Source organism: Beauveria bassiana (assembly GCF_000280675.1).
Source record: "Beauveria bassiana ARSEF 2860 unplaced genomic scaffold BBA_S00008, whole genome shotgun sequence".
NCBI classification, from domain to species: domain Eukaryota; kingdom Fungi; phylum Ascomycota; class Sordariomycetes; order Hypocreales; family Cordycipitaceae; genus Beauveria; species Beauveria bassiana.
Genome location: NW_007930843.1, coordinates 947,947 through 960,647, shown reverse-complemented (window position 1 = coordinate 960,647; position 12,701 = coordinate 947,947). Strand labels below are relative to the sequence as shown.

Sequence of the window (12,701 nt, the reverse complement as noted above, 5' to 3'; positions counted from 1 at the left end):
AATAGTTAAAGGGTAATAAGTTAGTAAAGATATACTATTTACTTATTTATATTACTTACTTATTAACTATATTATTATTATATTTAATAAATAATTAATAGGTTCTTTTTATATTTATATATTATAAAAGAAAGTCTTATAAATTAAATTAAAAAAGATTATTTAATTTTAGTTTTTTAAATTAATAAATTTGCTAAATTAAATATAAAAATAAATTTATTAATTTTAATATAATATATACTAATTTTAATTTTATATTAATTATATATTATTATTAATAATAAATATTACTAAAGATATAATAATACCTTGTTAAAGAAATAATAATATATAATACCTTACTAATATAATATTAATATAATATCTTAGTCTTTATATATGTATATATTATAATATTATAAACATTTTATAATTCTCTTTAAATCTTATATTAGTTTATATATAATAATTAATTATTTAATATATTTTAGAATATACTTTTCTTTTTAAGATTTAATAAATAAAATTTAATATAAATTTAATCTTTTAGGAAATTATAAAACTAAAAAGAAAAAATTAAAATATTTATCTAATTATAATTCTTAATATTCTAATAAACTTATAAACCTATAAAGAAAAAGATATATAATATTTACTAAAGTATATACTTAAATATAGCCTTTTTATTAGCTAGGATCTAAAAGAAACTTATTTTTTATTTATATATTAGCTTTAATATTAAAAAAAGCTATAAATTTACTTAAAAGATAATTATAAATAATTAGAATTAAGACTAAATAGTCTTATAATAATTATTATTTAATATAACTAATATAAAGAATTAGTAAACTTAATAATGCTTAATTAACCTTAAGCTAATAATTTACCTAACCTAATAACACCTTATACTTACGACACGTCGCTGAATCTTCACGGTTTGACGTCTTGCAGAGCTCGTGGCCAGGGGAACACCACTTTAGTGCGCGGAACACCTTGGAAGAAGCACATGCCGAGCCGCCATGTGCGGGTGCGGAGGCGCGGCACACCGTTACAGTCTAGGCGTCCGTCGAAGACAACCTCAAGCGAGACGTGGCGGTCAATGTCGTTAGCGTCGTGAGTATCGGAGCCCTGATCACGAAACCAGGCTGAGGTGAACACATATGCCGGCGTCGGGCGTACCACGTCGTACTCTTCCTCGCTAGACCCCACGAAGATGGCAGTGTAAGCTGAGGACTTCCCTGTGGGATCCCAGATACAGCCTAGCCTCAGCTTCTGGCCCGCCTGAATTGCTGTTGCTAGTTCGATAGCCATATGGTGGAAATGCATGTCAGTAAAGTCGACGTAGCCCTCCTCAGCCTCGGCGTCGGTAGCAAGGTATCCATCAATGTGTCCAGCAAGATTACGGTGCTCTAGCTTATATAAACAGATCACCAACTGCAACAGGCGTTTCCGCTCATTTAGTTCGAGTCGGCCGTTTGGTTCATTGATCCATGGGAGCTCCCACGAAAACAATGAGGTGTCAATAATGCGGCCTAATCTCCATATATGCCCGTATGTCGAGATCCCCTCCACTGTTAAATCCACGTTGGTAAGTCGGCAACCCTTGTTAAATGTTAGCCGCCGAGTATCATCTGTAGGCGCGCTGAACTCTTTAAATAGATATTGTCCGAGGAATTCTGATGTCGTCATCGAAGTGATGGGGGGCAGGCCGTCGTCGTCGTTGTTGAGAATCTCGCCATTGAGCAAACACATGGCTAGCATCGACAGACTAAGGCTGTGCCCTTTCTGGCTGAGTGCTTGACCGTCTAACCGCACCGAGTACTGACAGCAATTTGCAAGGATGGCCAGTCGGTCCCACGGCTCCGTCAACAAGCGCGCCTCGATGTCAGCGACTACTGTTGGTGTCATTGCGCTCGTCTCGGGCAGAACGAGCGCATATCTTCCAGCCGCTCGGAGAACTTCATCAATCCAGCAAACGCCGTCCGGTGCCAGCGCCCCCGCCACTTCGCGAAGTGCCAGGCACAGCCGTGTCGCTTCCGTGGAGAAGGCGACGGATTGTATGCATAATTCCTCGGGTATTTTATCAAAAATCTCAAGACGTAGCTTCTGCTCCTCTAGAGACGGATCATGGGGAATAAGTAGTCGCATCCGCTGCCCGCCACGATAGTTCTCCTGGAAAGTCCAGGCGCGGGTCCACCAGACGTCTCGAGTGATTTCGCGGAGCAGCCACAATGCCTTCCTTGCCGCAGGAATCGTAGTGGTGCTCGAGAGTCGACATGTGGAGTTGTCAACAAAGGCACCTGAGAGGATTTGTGCGAGCAGATGCAGGTCGGTTCCGACTCGCAAGGGACGTCCCAGAAGAGCAACAGGGTGCTCGCTGAGCTGGTAGACGAGGTCCATAGCCTGAAAAGCATTGCGTTGTTGAATACAGCTGGTGTGACGGGCGCAAGCGGCAGCGCCGCATGTGTCTTGGCGGATACAGTGGGCGTCGATCCAGATAAACTGGACTTCGGCGTAGCGCATGTAGCTGAGAACGCGGCCAAGGACGCAGTTCCGGACTTTTGAAGGACTGAGATGGTTGTGATCCCAGTCCTCAACGTTGTACCAGCCAGATCCCGTACATTCGTACTCCGAAGGTTCCCAGGTATAGGATAGTGCAAGATAATTTTGCTGGCGAAAGGCGTTAATAGACGTTCGGCGTAGCTCTATACCTTCCGGCTCGAGACACTGAAGGCGGCTGACGAAGGAGCGAAACTTGACATGCTGTAGTTGATTGCACTCGCTTCCTATACTGACGAGCTGCGAGACGATGGGTGCCTGGTAATGAACACTGAGTTCATGAAGCGATAGCTCCTTGTCATCATCGTTACTAGAGTTCATCGATTTTTCGGAGGATAGGGGCTAGTTTACAACCGCTGCTAGAACTATGTAGACAGAGGGCGTCATATAGCCACGTTGATCCTAACCCCGCTTTGAAACCTGGTGCGTTGTGTAAGCACATGAACTCTTTATTACATTAGCTTATAAACAATTAGATCGCCTATATCATTACATTAAGTAGTAAAATACTTTAAATTCAAATGTAGGCCTTGTAGAACTAGTTTGTAGAGTATTATGGCGCTGGCTAGCTTGTGTTATTTTATTCCACAGCTAAAGCCTCGAGATGAGGAGTCGAAGGAAGTTTTTCGACGGATTATAGCAGACGATAGTATCTCACCGTTCCAAACTGATATAGAGGCAGCCGCTCTTATTCTGAATTTTTTTGATAGCATGCACTCAAGTCACATCCGACGGTGCATTGAAGCAGATAATCATGAGGAGATCAGCCGGCCGGCGGCAGGTTTGTGAGGCGGTTTTATATTTCCACTGATCCCAACTAATATCTATTTATATATGCATTGTCTTATCCGACGGTCGGGTGTGGCGAACAGCCTCAATTTCTATTTGCTCAGGTGGAACACGGCCTCCGACCCTGATTCACCTTCTAGCATAACCCCCAACTTCCAATCACCTCGAACTTGAAGCCAGTCATAGCAGTCGCGCCACATCGCGGTGCCCATAATTCCTGACAGAATCTAGCTTTCTGTCCGAAATGACGAAAGCTTCACCGTACCGCCGCGTTCTTGACCATGATTCATCCCACATTCGAAGATCACCGGCGTCTCGTGCGATCCGAACATGCCGGCCTAGTTCCCTGCTTGACTGGAGTCAATGCCCGTAGGTTTCATTGGACACAACGTCCTCACCGGGCATATTTTTACTGCTAGGTTTGCCGGCCAGCAGCCCATCCCATGGCATAGTGAAGTTGACAGGCGGAGCGAGCCAGTCGTAGTCGGGGCGCCGCAGCACAACTGCGGTATATTTCTTGCCAGGTTTGATCTTGTTCTTCGAAAATGACGAAAGCTTCACCATACCCTTCGCTTTCTTGACCTTGATCCATCCCACACTTGAAGGTTTCTCGCCAGTATGAACCGGCGCCTCGTATACCTTGAATACGCGGATCTCGTTCCCTTCAGCGGCCTCAATGCCCATGTATCTAAAGTTGACGTCGCCGTCAGATGAATTCGCAACGCTCAACCTGCCGTCCGCCTGTTGTGGACACTTGAGATTGAAACGATGTAGATAGAATTTGGAGAATAACCCCTGTTTGAGTGCTTTTGTTAGTCAATTCGCGCGAGTCTGAATCCAAGCTGCATCATATACCTGTGGTGTCTTTGGCCACTTCCTGCAGCACTCATGCAACTCCTTTCCGCTTCTGATTGGGTTATCACAAACTTTCCGCTGTTCACAACCCTGTTTGACGGAGAAGATTGGAAATGCGCATGTCAGCTGTTGTCTTATATCCCCAGTAAACGAGAGAAGGGTGCTGTTGGTCTTACGGCTTGTTCCCAGTTCCGCATATCGCAGAGCCATTTGCTCATACCAAGGCGGCAGCCATAGTCCGCATTACATGGCCGATCGGGAAATTGCGGGCGATCAAAACGTTTGAGTTGATACTGAGGCGCGCAAGCTCTCAAGTATCCATTGTAATACACCCCTCCCTGTCTCGCATGAGTTTTGCTTCTCTATATCTTGACGTGTTTAAAAGGACCTACGCCGAAAGGAAGACGCTCCTCGTCATCACAACATCTTTTCGCGTCGTTGCCCGTTTTGGACGCACACGCCGCTTGCTGTTTGAAAGATTAGCTCGTGAAAGCTTTGAAAGTGCGGTTATTGGAAGATAGCAGGATACTTTCTGACAGCCCTGATGTGAAAATTAGCTCGTTCCCTGACATACTCTCAACGAGAGCATGGATATAACTCACCTTATGGATCCAGCTGACCAAGTCGCAAGCCTTAGACGAAATTCCCGTGCAATCGACTGATTCCCGCCGAAGTAAGAGCTGGCAGTTGAGCTTTTGAGTCCCGTTCTGTATGGCCTGGCCAATGTCTGAACGTGCATCGACGACCACAGAGTCACCCAAAGTGGAAACATCGAAGGCTGCTTTCGCGGGGATAGAAACTCGTGCTTGGGCAAGGCTCGCACCCAAAAGTAAGCAGTTGCACAAGACCAGTACTGTGCCAAATAATTTCATGATGCCTGTCGCGCGACTGGATGTAAGTTTTCAAGCTTTAGTAATATGTGGTGATTGGTCATCAGGAAGGGAGAAAGTCACACTCACGGCTGTATATATAGCAGAAAAGAACAAAGGTGTAGACCCTGTTAAACAGCGAACGTGATGGGTATATCCAATCTTTCTTTGATAGCACAATCTCGTCCGCATGACTTTTCTAATACGGAGCCTTGCCTGAACAACAACGCTTCAGGAAGTAGACCGACTAAATCCGAGAAGCAGACGCAGGCGCAGCTGTCAATCTTATCGCGTACTCCGAGAATACGTGAACGCTCAATGAGTTTTCGTGGGCCCGGCATATCAGCCATTCAAAGTCATTTGATGACATATGTTGGCTCAATAAGAAGTTTAGTGCGGTTAACGAGTCAGACGCCGTCACAAGCACTACAGTGGAGGAGCGAGGAAGATGCCTTGCCACTCTTCATGCGACGCGATAGCATTACTCCATGAGAGACCTTCAATTGCCGAGACACTGATTGATATGTACACACTTGATAAAATATTTGCAGGCTCGAAGAAGCTGTTTTCTGGCACCACACCTCCTACAATCAAAACAGTCATACGATGGCCATTGCAACGCCAAGCAAAGGCTCCTCTTCAATCTCGCAAAAAGACTCAATTCCAATTTTTCGACGTGTTCTTCTTTCCAGTATTTTGCCTTTCAGGTATATATAGACTAAGACCGCATTCTGAATGGAGGTAGAGAATCGCTCACATACGATCTTTAATTGTCTCATTGACGAGCTCCAGAATTAGCGAATCGCAACTGTTTCAACCTACATCTTTAGTATTCGTATATCCCCCCTTTCGCCGTTATGCGCAGCCAGTTTTACACCATTTTTTGTGCGTTTCCTGCTCCTTCTTGAGTGGGGAGACGGTCACATACTTCAGCGTGCCAACGAGGACTCGCCGTCGACAGTCTTCCGCGGCGACATGAGGTCACCAGACATTATTCGCACAGAAGGGGGTTCGTGGTGCAAAGGTCTTAGATATGCCAAAGAATTGACAGATGCGGAGCAGAATAAAGCCTACAGCTTATTCTTTCATCATGAGGGGGTCACGAAAGACTATACTCGTTACGTTTGAACAACTACGGAGCCTCAAATCGCCAAAGAGTTTGCAATCAACATCAACACGGGGGAATCCGGATACGTTTACAGAATCAGCACAGACCCCAAAATGATTGATGTGGTTAAGACACTCAAGCCAGAAAATATGATTCCGCAATATGTGGAGCAGTCTGAATACGCAGTCCTGGAAGGTGTTCCCTGGCAACAGATCGAGGGCTGGTATTCAGCGAGTGCGCTGACACCTGACCATATCGAAAAATTGAAGAATGGCGAGAAGCTTGAGGAGCTGTTTGAACCCAATCCAGAGTTCGATCCAAAATACCTTAATATGCGAAGCAGTGGAGCACAGCATCAGCTTGCCGGTTTTGGAAAAAGAAAAACAGGCATACCAAAACCCGGATTACCAAAGAAAAGTCTGCGCAAGATTCCACCATTCGATAAGTTTGATCACGATAAACTCGAGCCATACTACAAAAAGACGCTTGACGAAGTCGCACCTGACCTGAAACTACCAAATATCTGCAAGAGAGGGGGCTCTGGGTGTGTGGAATTGATTCGTGAGGAGCAGGTATTCGTGAAAGCAGACCCTTTGGGTGTCAGGGACCTCACTGGAAGGCTGCAAGTTGGAGAAGCTGGAGAGGGTTTAGTCTGTCGATATCATCGAGGCAAACAATATTGCCGAGGCTACTACGGCAATGGAAGCTACCGAGGCTGCTGGGGCACTTGGAGGGTTTGAACCTGCCGAGGCCTTAGAAGTTAAAGCTATGGAGGCTGCTGAAATTCTCGAGCTCGAGGCGGAGGCTGCTTTCTTCGAAGAAATATTGGCATTGGCGTTACTTCTTTTGTAATGAGCTTTCTTTTCATTACTTCTTGTCAGATTCAGCAACACACTAAGCATTCTTCCAGAATGCTCGGTTCCGCTCGTTCATAGTAGAGGCCACTGTAAATACACAGCACCACAATATCTCTCGATACTTTGTTCTATAGAATCTCAAAGTACATGTATAGAGTGACATCCTTGTCCGACCTTTCAACTAAATGTCTGTAAGTTTAGATTTTAGAGCTCGCGAATAACATTTAGAACATTATAATTATATAACTAGTGACGGAGATGTTACTCCCGGAACCCAGTACAAGCACTTTTTCCAGGGCCGGCTTATACCTAGCAGTTTTGAAAGCCTAGCTAGGTGTCAATTATCGTAAGTTTCATCTTATTATTATATAGCTATTTTTAGCTATACCTTTATAGTTATATAGCTTAGGAGCCTTTCGATACAACTAGGGTAGATTAGACTAATTAGAATGTGCCTCGCTGCGTCGATCAAGGGATGCTATTGCGTATTCGGGTTAGCTTCCGTCGGAGCCGCATCCGTCGGAGCTCCACCCGATGGACCGTGACGGTTGGTCGGACTTGACTTCCGAGGATCCGAGGTAAAATTGCTCAGCCCTTTTTGTATCATGCTTGGCAGCGCGACGATGTTTCTGGCTAATCTTCTCTGTGGAGCTAAGAGAGCAGGATCAGACGTTCTTTGAAGAACCTGGCTGGCTGCAAGTGGAGCGGTAATACTTGTACGCGTCGGAGAGCAGTTTCAGAGACGGCTGTCATCATGTGAAGTCATTGCGTCTATTAAATTCACCCTCACCCTGTTGCCAGAGCCAAAACTGACTTGTATCGTGCAGGCCAGAGTCCGTCAATGCGAGGAGACAGTCATCTAGTTAATCCGTCTAAGATTGCGCTCGAAGTTGACCGTAGGCCGGACACCATGGTTTCTGGGTTTCGGTGCGGGACTAGTTAAGGCAGTGGTTTTTTCTCTGAAAGGCAGAGGTTGCGTGGCGATATTTGCCACGGAAAGCGTAGATGCTGCGCTACCTACGAAGAGGTGGTCTTAGCATTGTACTTAAAACGGCCGAATACTTTTCCAGTAATAAGCAAGTTTGTTCTCCTTTAAAGGAGGATGTTTCAAAATAAATGTGCTACGTGTTATACCCTTGTAGTCTGTCTCGTTCCTGGAGCCCTTGCTCCGTCTTTGACTGTCGAAAATCATGTCGCAGAATAGGAGTTGTAATGGGAAACCCGATGACGGTGCAGGACACCTGGGTTGCAAAGCAGCAGAACTCCCAGTCACACTCCCAAGCGATCGGTTCATCGAGTTGGTCTCCCTTTAGGAAGTACCGCACACATCACAGCACACGATATATCGGAATCTCTTTAAAAGGATTACCGGCCTCAAGGGATAAAAACTTACCCGTCGCAGGGCTGAGAATAGCCACATTGTACATTAAAGTGGGTGGCCCTTGCCTACCGCGATCTGCCTGGTTAGGCAGTACCGTGTAATAAAAATGCCTTTCCCCATTATTTAAGCTACTTTTCTCCATTATTTAAGCTAATATTATAGATATAATAGGCTTGCTTGTTCTCGGATGTTCGTGCTTAGGCTACTCACGGCTCAAACCCCCGCTGCCGGCTCCTGAAGCTTGATGACGCCAGTGCACGCGACAGCTATTCAGCCATGTATTCACCTCCTTCCCTAGCAGAGATTGGCAGGGGTAGGTTTCGATCAGGGCTGATTCCCCAGCTCGTGCAAGTTTATGTTCGCGCTATTCACCCCTTCATCTATGACAACTAACTTGTCAAAGCTCAGGATCCAAAACTACACTAGATACTAGATGAGATCGTGGATAATCATCATCTCTGTGACACTCTTTCCACTGTCTCCATTACAATCCGAATCTCATTAAGTCAGCGTCGGCGGAATTGAGGCCCCTGGTGTGGATATTCTCAATGCACCAGCCGGATTCTTCAGCAGGCAGCTCGGCTTGCTCGTCAAAGGGAATCAAGGTTTCTAGTGTGACACAGAGAGACCATGGGTCCGCAATTTTGTCGTTGGCTGTTCGACGTGTGAATTTGGCCAGGCTCAAAGCTCGAGCTTGCTCTATATTCGTTGACAAGATCTGCCCGCTGACTTGAACTGAGGGCCGGAACACCCGCTACTGAGGATTCAGCCAGCGTATGGCACGGCATTGCCGACCTTTGGTTCCAAAAACCGTCTGTACTGAGGCTTGGAACCTTTTTGATCAAACAATCCCGTACAAGGAAGCTCACTCCGGGCTTCTCAGTACTGGCAACGTCTCAACGCATGTCGGTGGAATCATGGTGTATATTCTTAAGAGGTTCTGGCCAGCAATAGGCTACCTTGTCGCAAATATCTACAACGTCTGCCTCCAGCAAGGCTATCATCCTAGCTCGTGGCGCACCGCTGAAGTGGTCATGATACCGAATCCGAACAAACGAACGGGAGGAATGACGCCAAATTCCCATCATTATCCCGGCTGAGCGAAGGCATAGAAGAAAATATCGCCAAACGAATGTTGTACCTGGCGGTCGGTTTCCGTAATCCCGAAGTTACGGGACCTTGCGCTACATCACTGTACTTCATTAGAAATGTTGCTTACATAGCACAGAACAAATGGTTAATGGAGCCCGATCTGATATTGACTATTATAAATTCTACAATGGACTATATCTACAGCAATGTCAGCAGGACGCGAAAAGTTTGCCTCTTTGCTTCTCCACTGCCGAGTGCGCTGAAATATAGGTACGTTCAACCTATATATGTAATCATTCATGTGAGCGGTACAGAAGGCGGGCACTATAGCCAACAAGAGCCATACCTTGTATGAAAATGCACAACACGGCTATGTATTAAGCGACGTGAAGTATCAATCTCCGCGGAGAAAGACCTGTTGGACGTAAGTATCCTTATTGAAACGTCATAATAGCATGATCAACCTTATATAGCGGGTCGCTTTGTGATGATCTCTGCAGTAGAACACTCACTGCCGGCAGATGAGCTAAAATTTTCCTTTATGAGCGAAAGATGGAATATAATTGTTCTCGCGCCAGTAGAGGAGAGCAAAGCGTAAACAGTCGGCCACCAAGAATTTCTTTAAGGCCATTGCTCTCCTATTTTTTCTTGCTATTCTCCTCTTACATCCTCACTCTCTCCCCCACTTTAAATGTACCTGCACAAATCATCGTAAGATGGCTGCCGTTAAGAACACTGCGTACGTCCTCCCCGTCAAACCATGCTTCTTATCACCACTGCGCCAACCGCAGCCCATTTACTGCTCCTCTCCTCGAGATCTCCTCTTTCTCACATGCGTTTTCTGCATCGTCCCGCCCTAACTGGCCCAGTCACACTTTTATCCTCAACACGGGCGACAAGATTCCCGCCATCGGCCTCGGCACCTGGCAGGTCAAATCGCCGAACGCGATCGAGGTTGCACTGAAGGCCGGCTACCGCCATATCGACACGGCCTCAGCGTACGGTAACGAGACCGAGGTTGGTGCTGGTATCAAGGCCTCGGGCGTGCCTCGGGACCAAATTTGGCTCACCACCAAGCTCTCTAACGAAGACCACAAGCGAGTCGCCGAGGCGCTCGACGAGTCTCTCGCTAAGCTCGGTGTCGACTATGTCAATTTATACCTGATGCATTGGCCTGTCTCGGTGATTCCTGGCCAACAGGCCGTCTTTGATGACTGGAACTTTATTGACACCTGGCGCGAGATGCAAAAGTTAGTCGATACTGGTAAGGTCAAGAACATTGGCGTTTCCAATTTTACTATCAAACACCTCGAGACTCTTTTGAACGATGCTAGCTGCAAGGTGTGGTATAAGCATACTCCTAAACGAATGTTTCTAACAAGTGAAGATTGTACCTACCGTTAATCAGGTTGAACTACATCCATGCAACCCCTCGCCTAAGCTTATCAGCTACGCCACGTCCAAGGGCATTCACAGCACCGCCTACTCGTGCCTAGGCTCGACGAACTCGCCGCTTTACGCTAATAAAAAGCTCAAGGCGCTAGCCGACGCCAAGAACAAGACAATCCAGCAGGTGCTCCTCGTCTGGGGCATCCAAAAGGGCTGGAGTGTCATCCCTAAGAGCGCTACGCCGGCCCGCATTAAGGACAACTTTGATATTGACGGCTGGAGCCTGACCGAGGATGAGGTCAAGGCAATCGATGGGGTAACCGAGCGCTTCAAGATCTTCACTGACGATTCGTTGCCCGTCAAGGTTTTCTTTGGCGATGAAGAGTAACCTGCCAGATACTCAAGATGGGTGAAAAGAGCAGTACCGTGTCTTATCCGGTGAGAAGCTGTAGCCTTCTACCTTTTCGTTCTCTACATATATCTCTCCTCTCCACTCCATTTACCTGCTAGTATCATCCGTTTGTAATCTACGACCGAACATTCTGTGGTGTAACTGTCTCACATCGCGTCGTACCACATGTCGTTTGTATATTTCGTACCAGCATAACCTGATCGTCCAGCGTCCAACGCCACCTGCGCCAATGGGCTCCAGCCGAATCGACATCAGTGCGCACAGAGCAAGCAGAACAGGAGTGCGTTGGTCCAGACACTCCACTGCGCCCACGGCTGCTTTTTGAGCATCTGATCAGCGCGGTCATGCTATTTTTGGCTCACCTTGTTCTCCGTGCGTGCGTCCAGCTACAATAATCAAGTTTCAACTGGTATACTGGTGTAAAGTGATACTACTCCCCATAATAACAAGGCCGTGATTTCGACACTTGTCAGTACTGTTACTCTCATCAGATCTCGCCCCAGGATAGCTGCTCTTAGTATTTAGGTAGGGATATTACTTTTCATACCTTCGGCAAGGATAGCCTTATAAGAAGCGTTTTATTCAAGTTCTTGTATTTAATAAAAATAATTTCTTTTTTTTTTAATTAAGTTTATTACCTCTATAGTAGAGTGGTTTAATACTAGGGAGTTCTGTGTAGGTTAGCACATAGATCGTTAGTTTAAATCTAGCCGGAGGTACCCCTTTTTTTCCTAAAAGCTAGGCACTATAGTAACTTATATAGGAGAAGTTTAAGGTAACTATAGGTCTAGGTTAAGGTAAAAGGTTAAAGAGCATATACTAACTACTATATTACCTAATACCTTATAATATAATTAAGGCTAAAAATCTTCTAAATACTAAAAAATATAACTATAGAGAGAATAATAATAAAGGGGCTTATTAGTTACTTAGGGGTATATATAGATAATATGAATTTTTAATATACCTATATAAAAGAATTAACTAATTAATAATAGAAGATATAGCTTTATATAGTAAATTAGTACTTTATTATAAAAAAGTTACTAATTACTAATAAATATTAGGGATTATAATATAATAATAGATAGACTTTGTAAAGGAAGGTAGGTTTTTACTTAGATTAGGTCTATATCTAGTATAGTAAGATACTAGTATAGCTTAGTTATAGTTTTTCTTATTATTATAAAAATTATTAAAGTACTAAATAAGTTATAAGCTTAATTAAGATAGTTAACAATGATAATTAAGTTTACTATTAAGTTATTTTACTTTAATATTTTCAGAAATTAGAAAAACTTTATATTTTTTTAGAAATTAATATTAATAATATCTTTTAATATAGTTAATAAGTAAGTTACCTAGATAAGTAAATCACCTAGCTACCCTAACCCTATAATATTTAACTATT

The 12,701-nt window shown here is 44.6% G+C and overlaps 4 protein-coding genes across 4 annotated transcripts; 2 read left to right on the top strand and 2 right to left on the bottom strand.

Annotated features, from left to right (window-relative positions):
- Positions 1–909: 909 nt before the first annotated feature.
- BBA_03928 (uncharacterized protein) lies at positions 910–2,859 on the bottom strand (the record flags this gene model as incomplete). Its single annotated transcript, XM_008599025.1, has 1 exon — positions 910–2,859. The coding sequence occupies one exon, from the start codon at positions 2,857–2,859 to the stop codon at positions 910–912; it is 1,950 nt and encodes a 649-aa protein (XP_008597247.1).
- An 828-nt stretch (positions 2,860–3,687) lies between these two features.
- BBA_03927 (uncharacterized protein) lies at positions 3,688–4,417 on the bottom strand (the record flags this gene model as incomplete). The annotated part of the gene is made up of 2 exons (XM_008599024.1): positions 3,688–4,122; positions 4,403–4,417. 2 exons carry the CDS (start codon positions 4,415–4,417, stop codon positions 3,688–3,690), a joined length of 450 nt encoding a protein of 149 aa, XP_008597246.1.
- A 1,855-nt stretch (positions 4,418–6,272) lies between these two features.
- On the top strand, positions 6,273–7,445 carry BBA_03926 (uncharacterized protein; the record flags this gene model as incomplete). Its single annotated transcript, XM_008599023.1, has 5 exons — positions 6,273–6,731; positions 6,811–7,007; positions 7,151–7,207; positions 7,267–7,362; positions 7,421–7,445. The coding sequence occupies 5 exons, from the start codon at positions 6,273–6,275 to the stop codon at positions 7,443–7,445; spliced, it is 834 nt and encodes a 277-aa protein (XP_008597245.1).
- A 2,760-nt stretch (positions 7,446–10,205) lies between these two features.
- On the top strand, positions 10,206–11,266 carry BBA_03925 (Aldo/keto reductase; the record flags this gene model as incomplete). The annotated part of the gene is made up of 3 exons (XM_008599022.1): positions 10,206–10,228; positions 10,359–10,830; positions 10,877–11,266. 3 exons carry the CDS (start codon positions 10,206–10,208, stop codon positions 11,264–11,266), a joined length of 885 nt encoding a protein of 294 aa, XP_008597244.1.
- Positions 11,267–12,701: the final 1,435 nt, after the last annotated feature.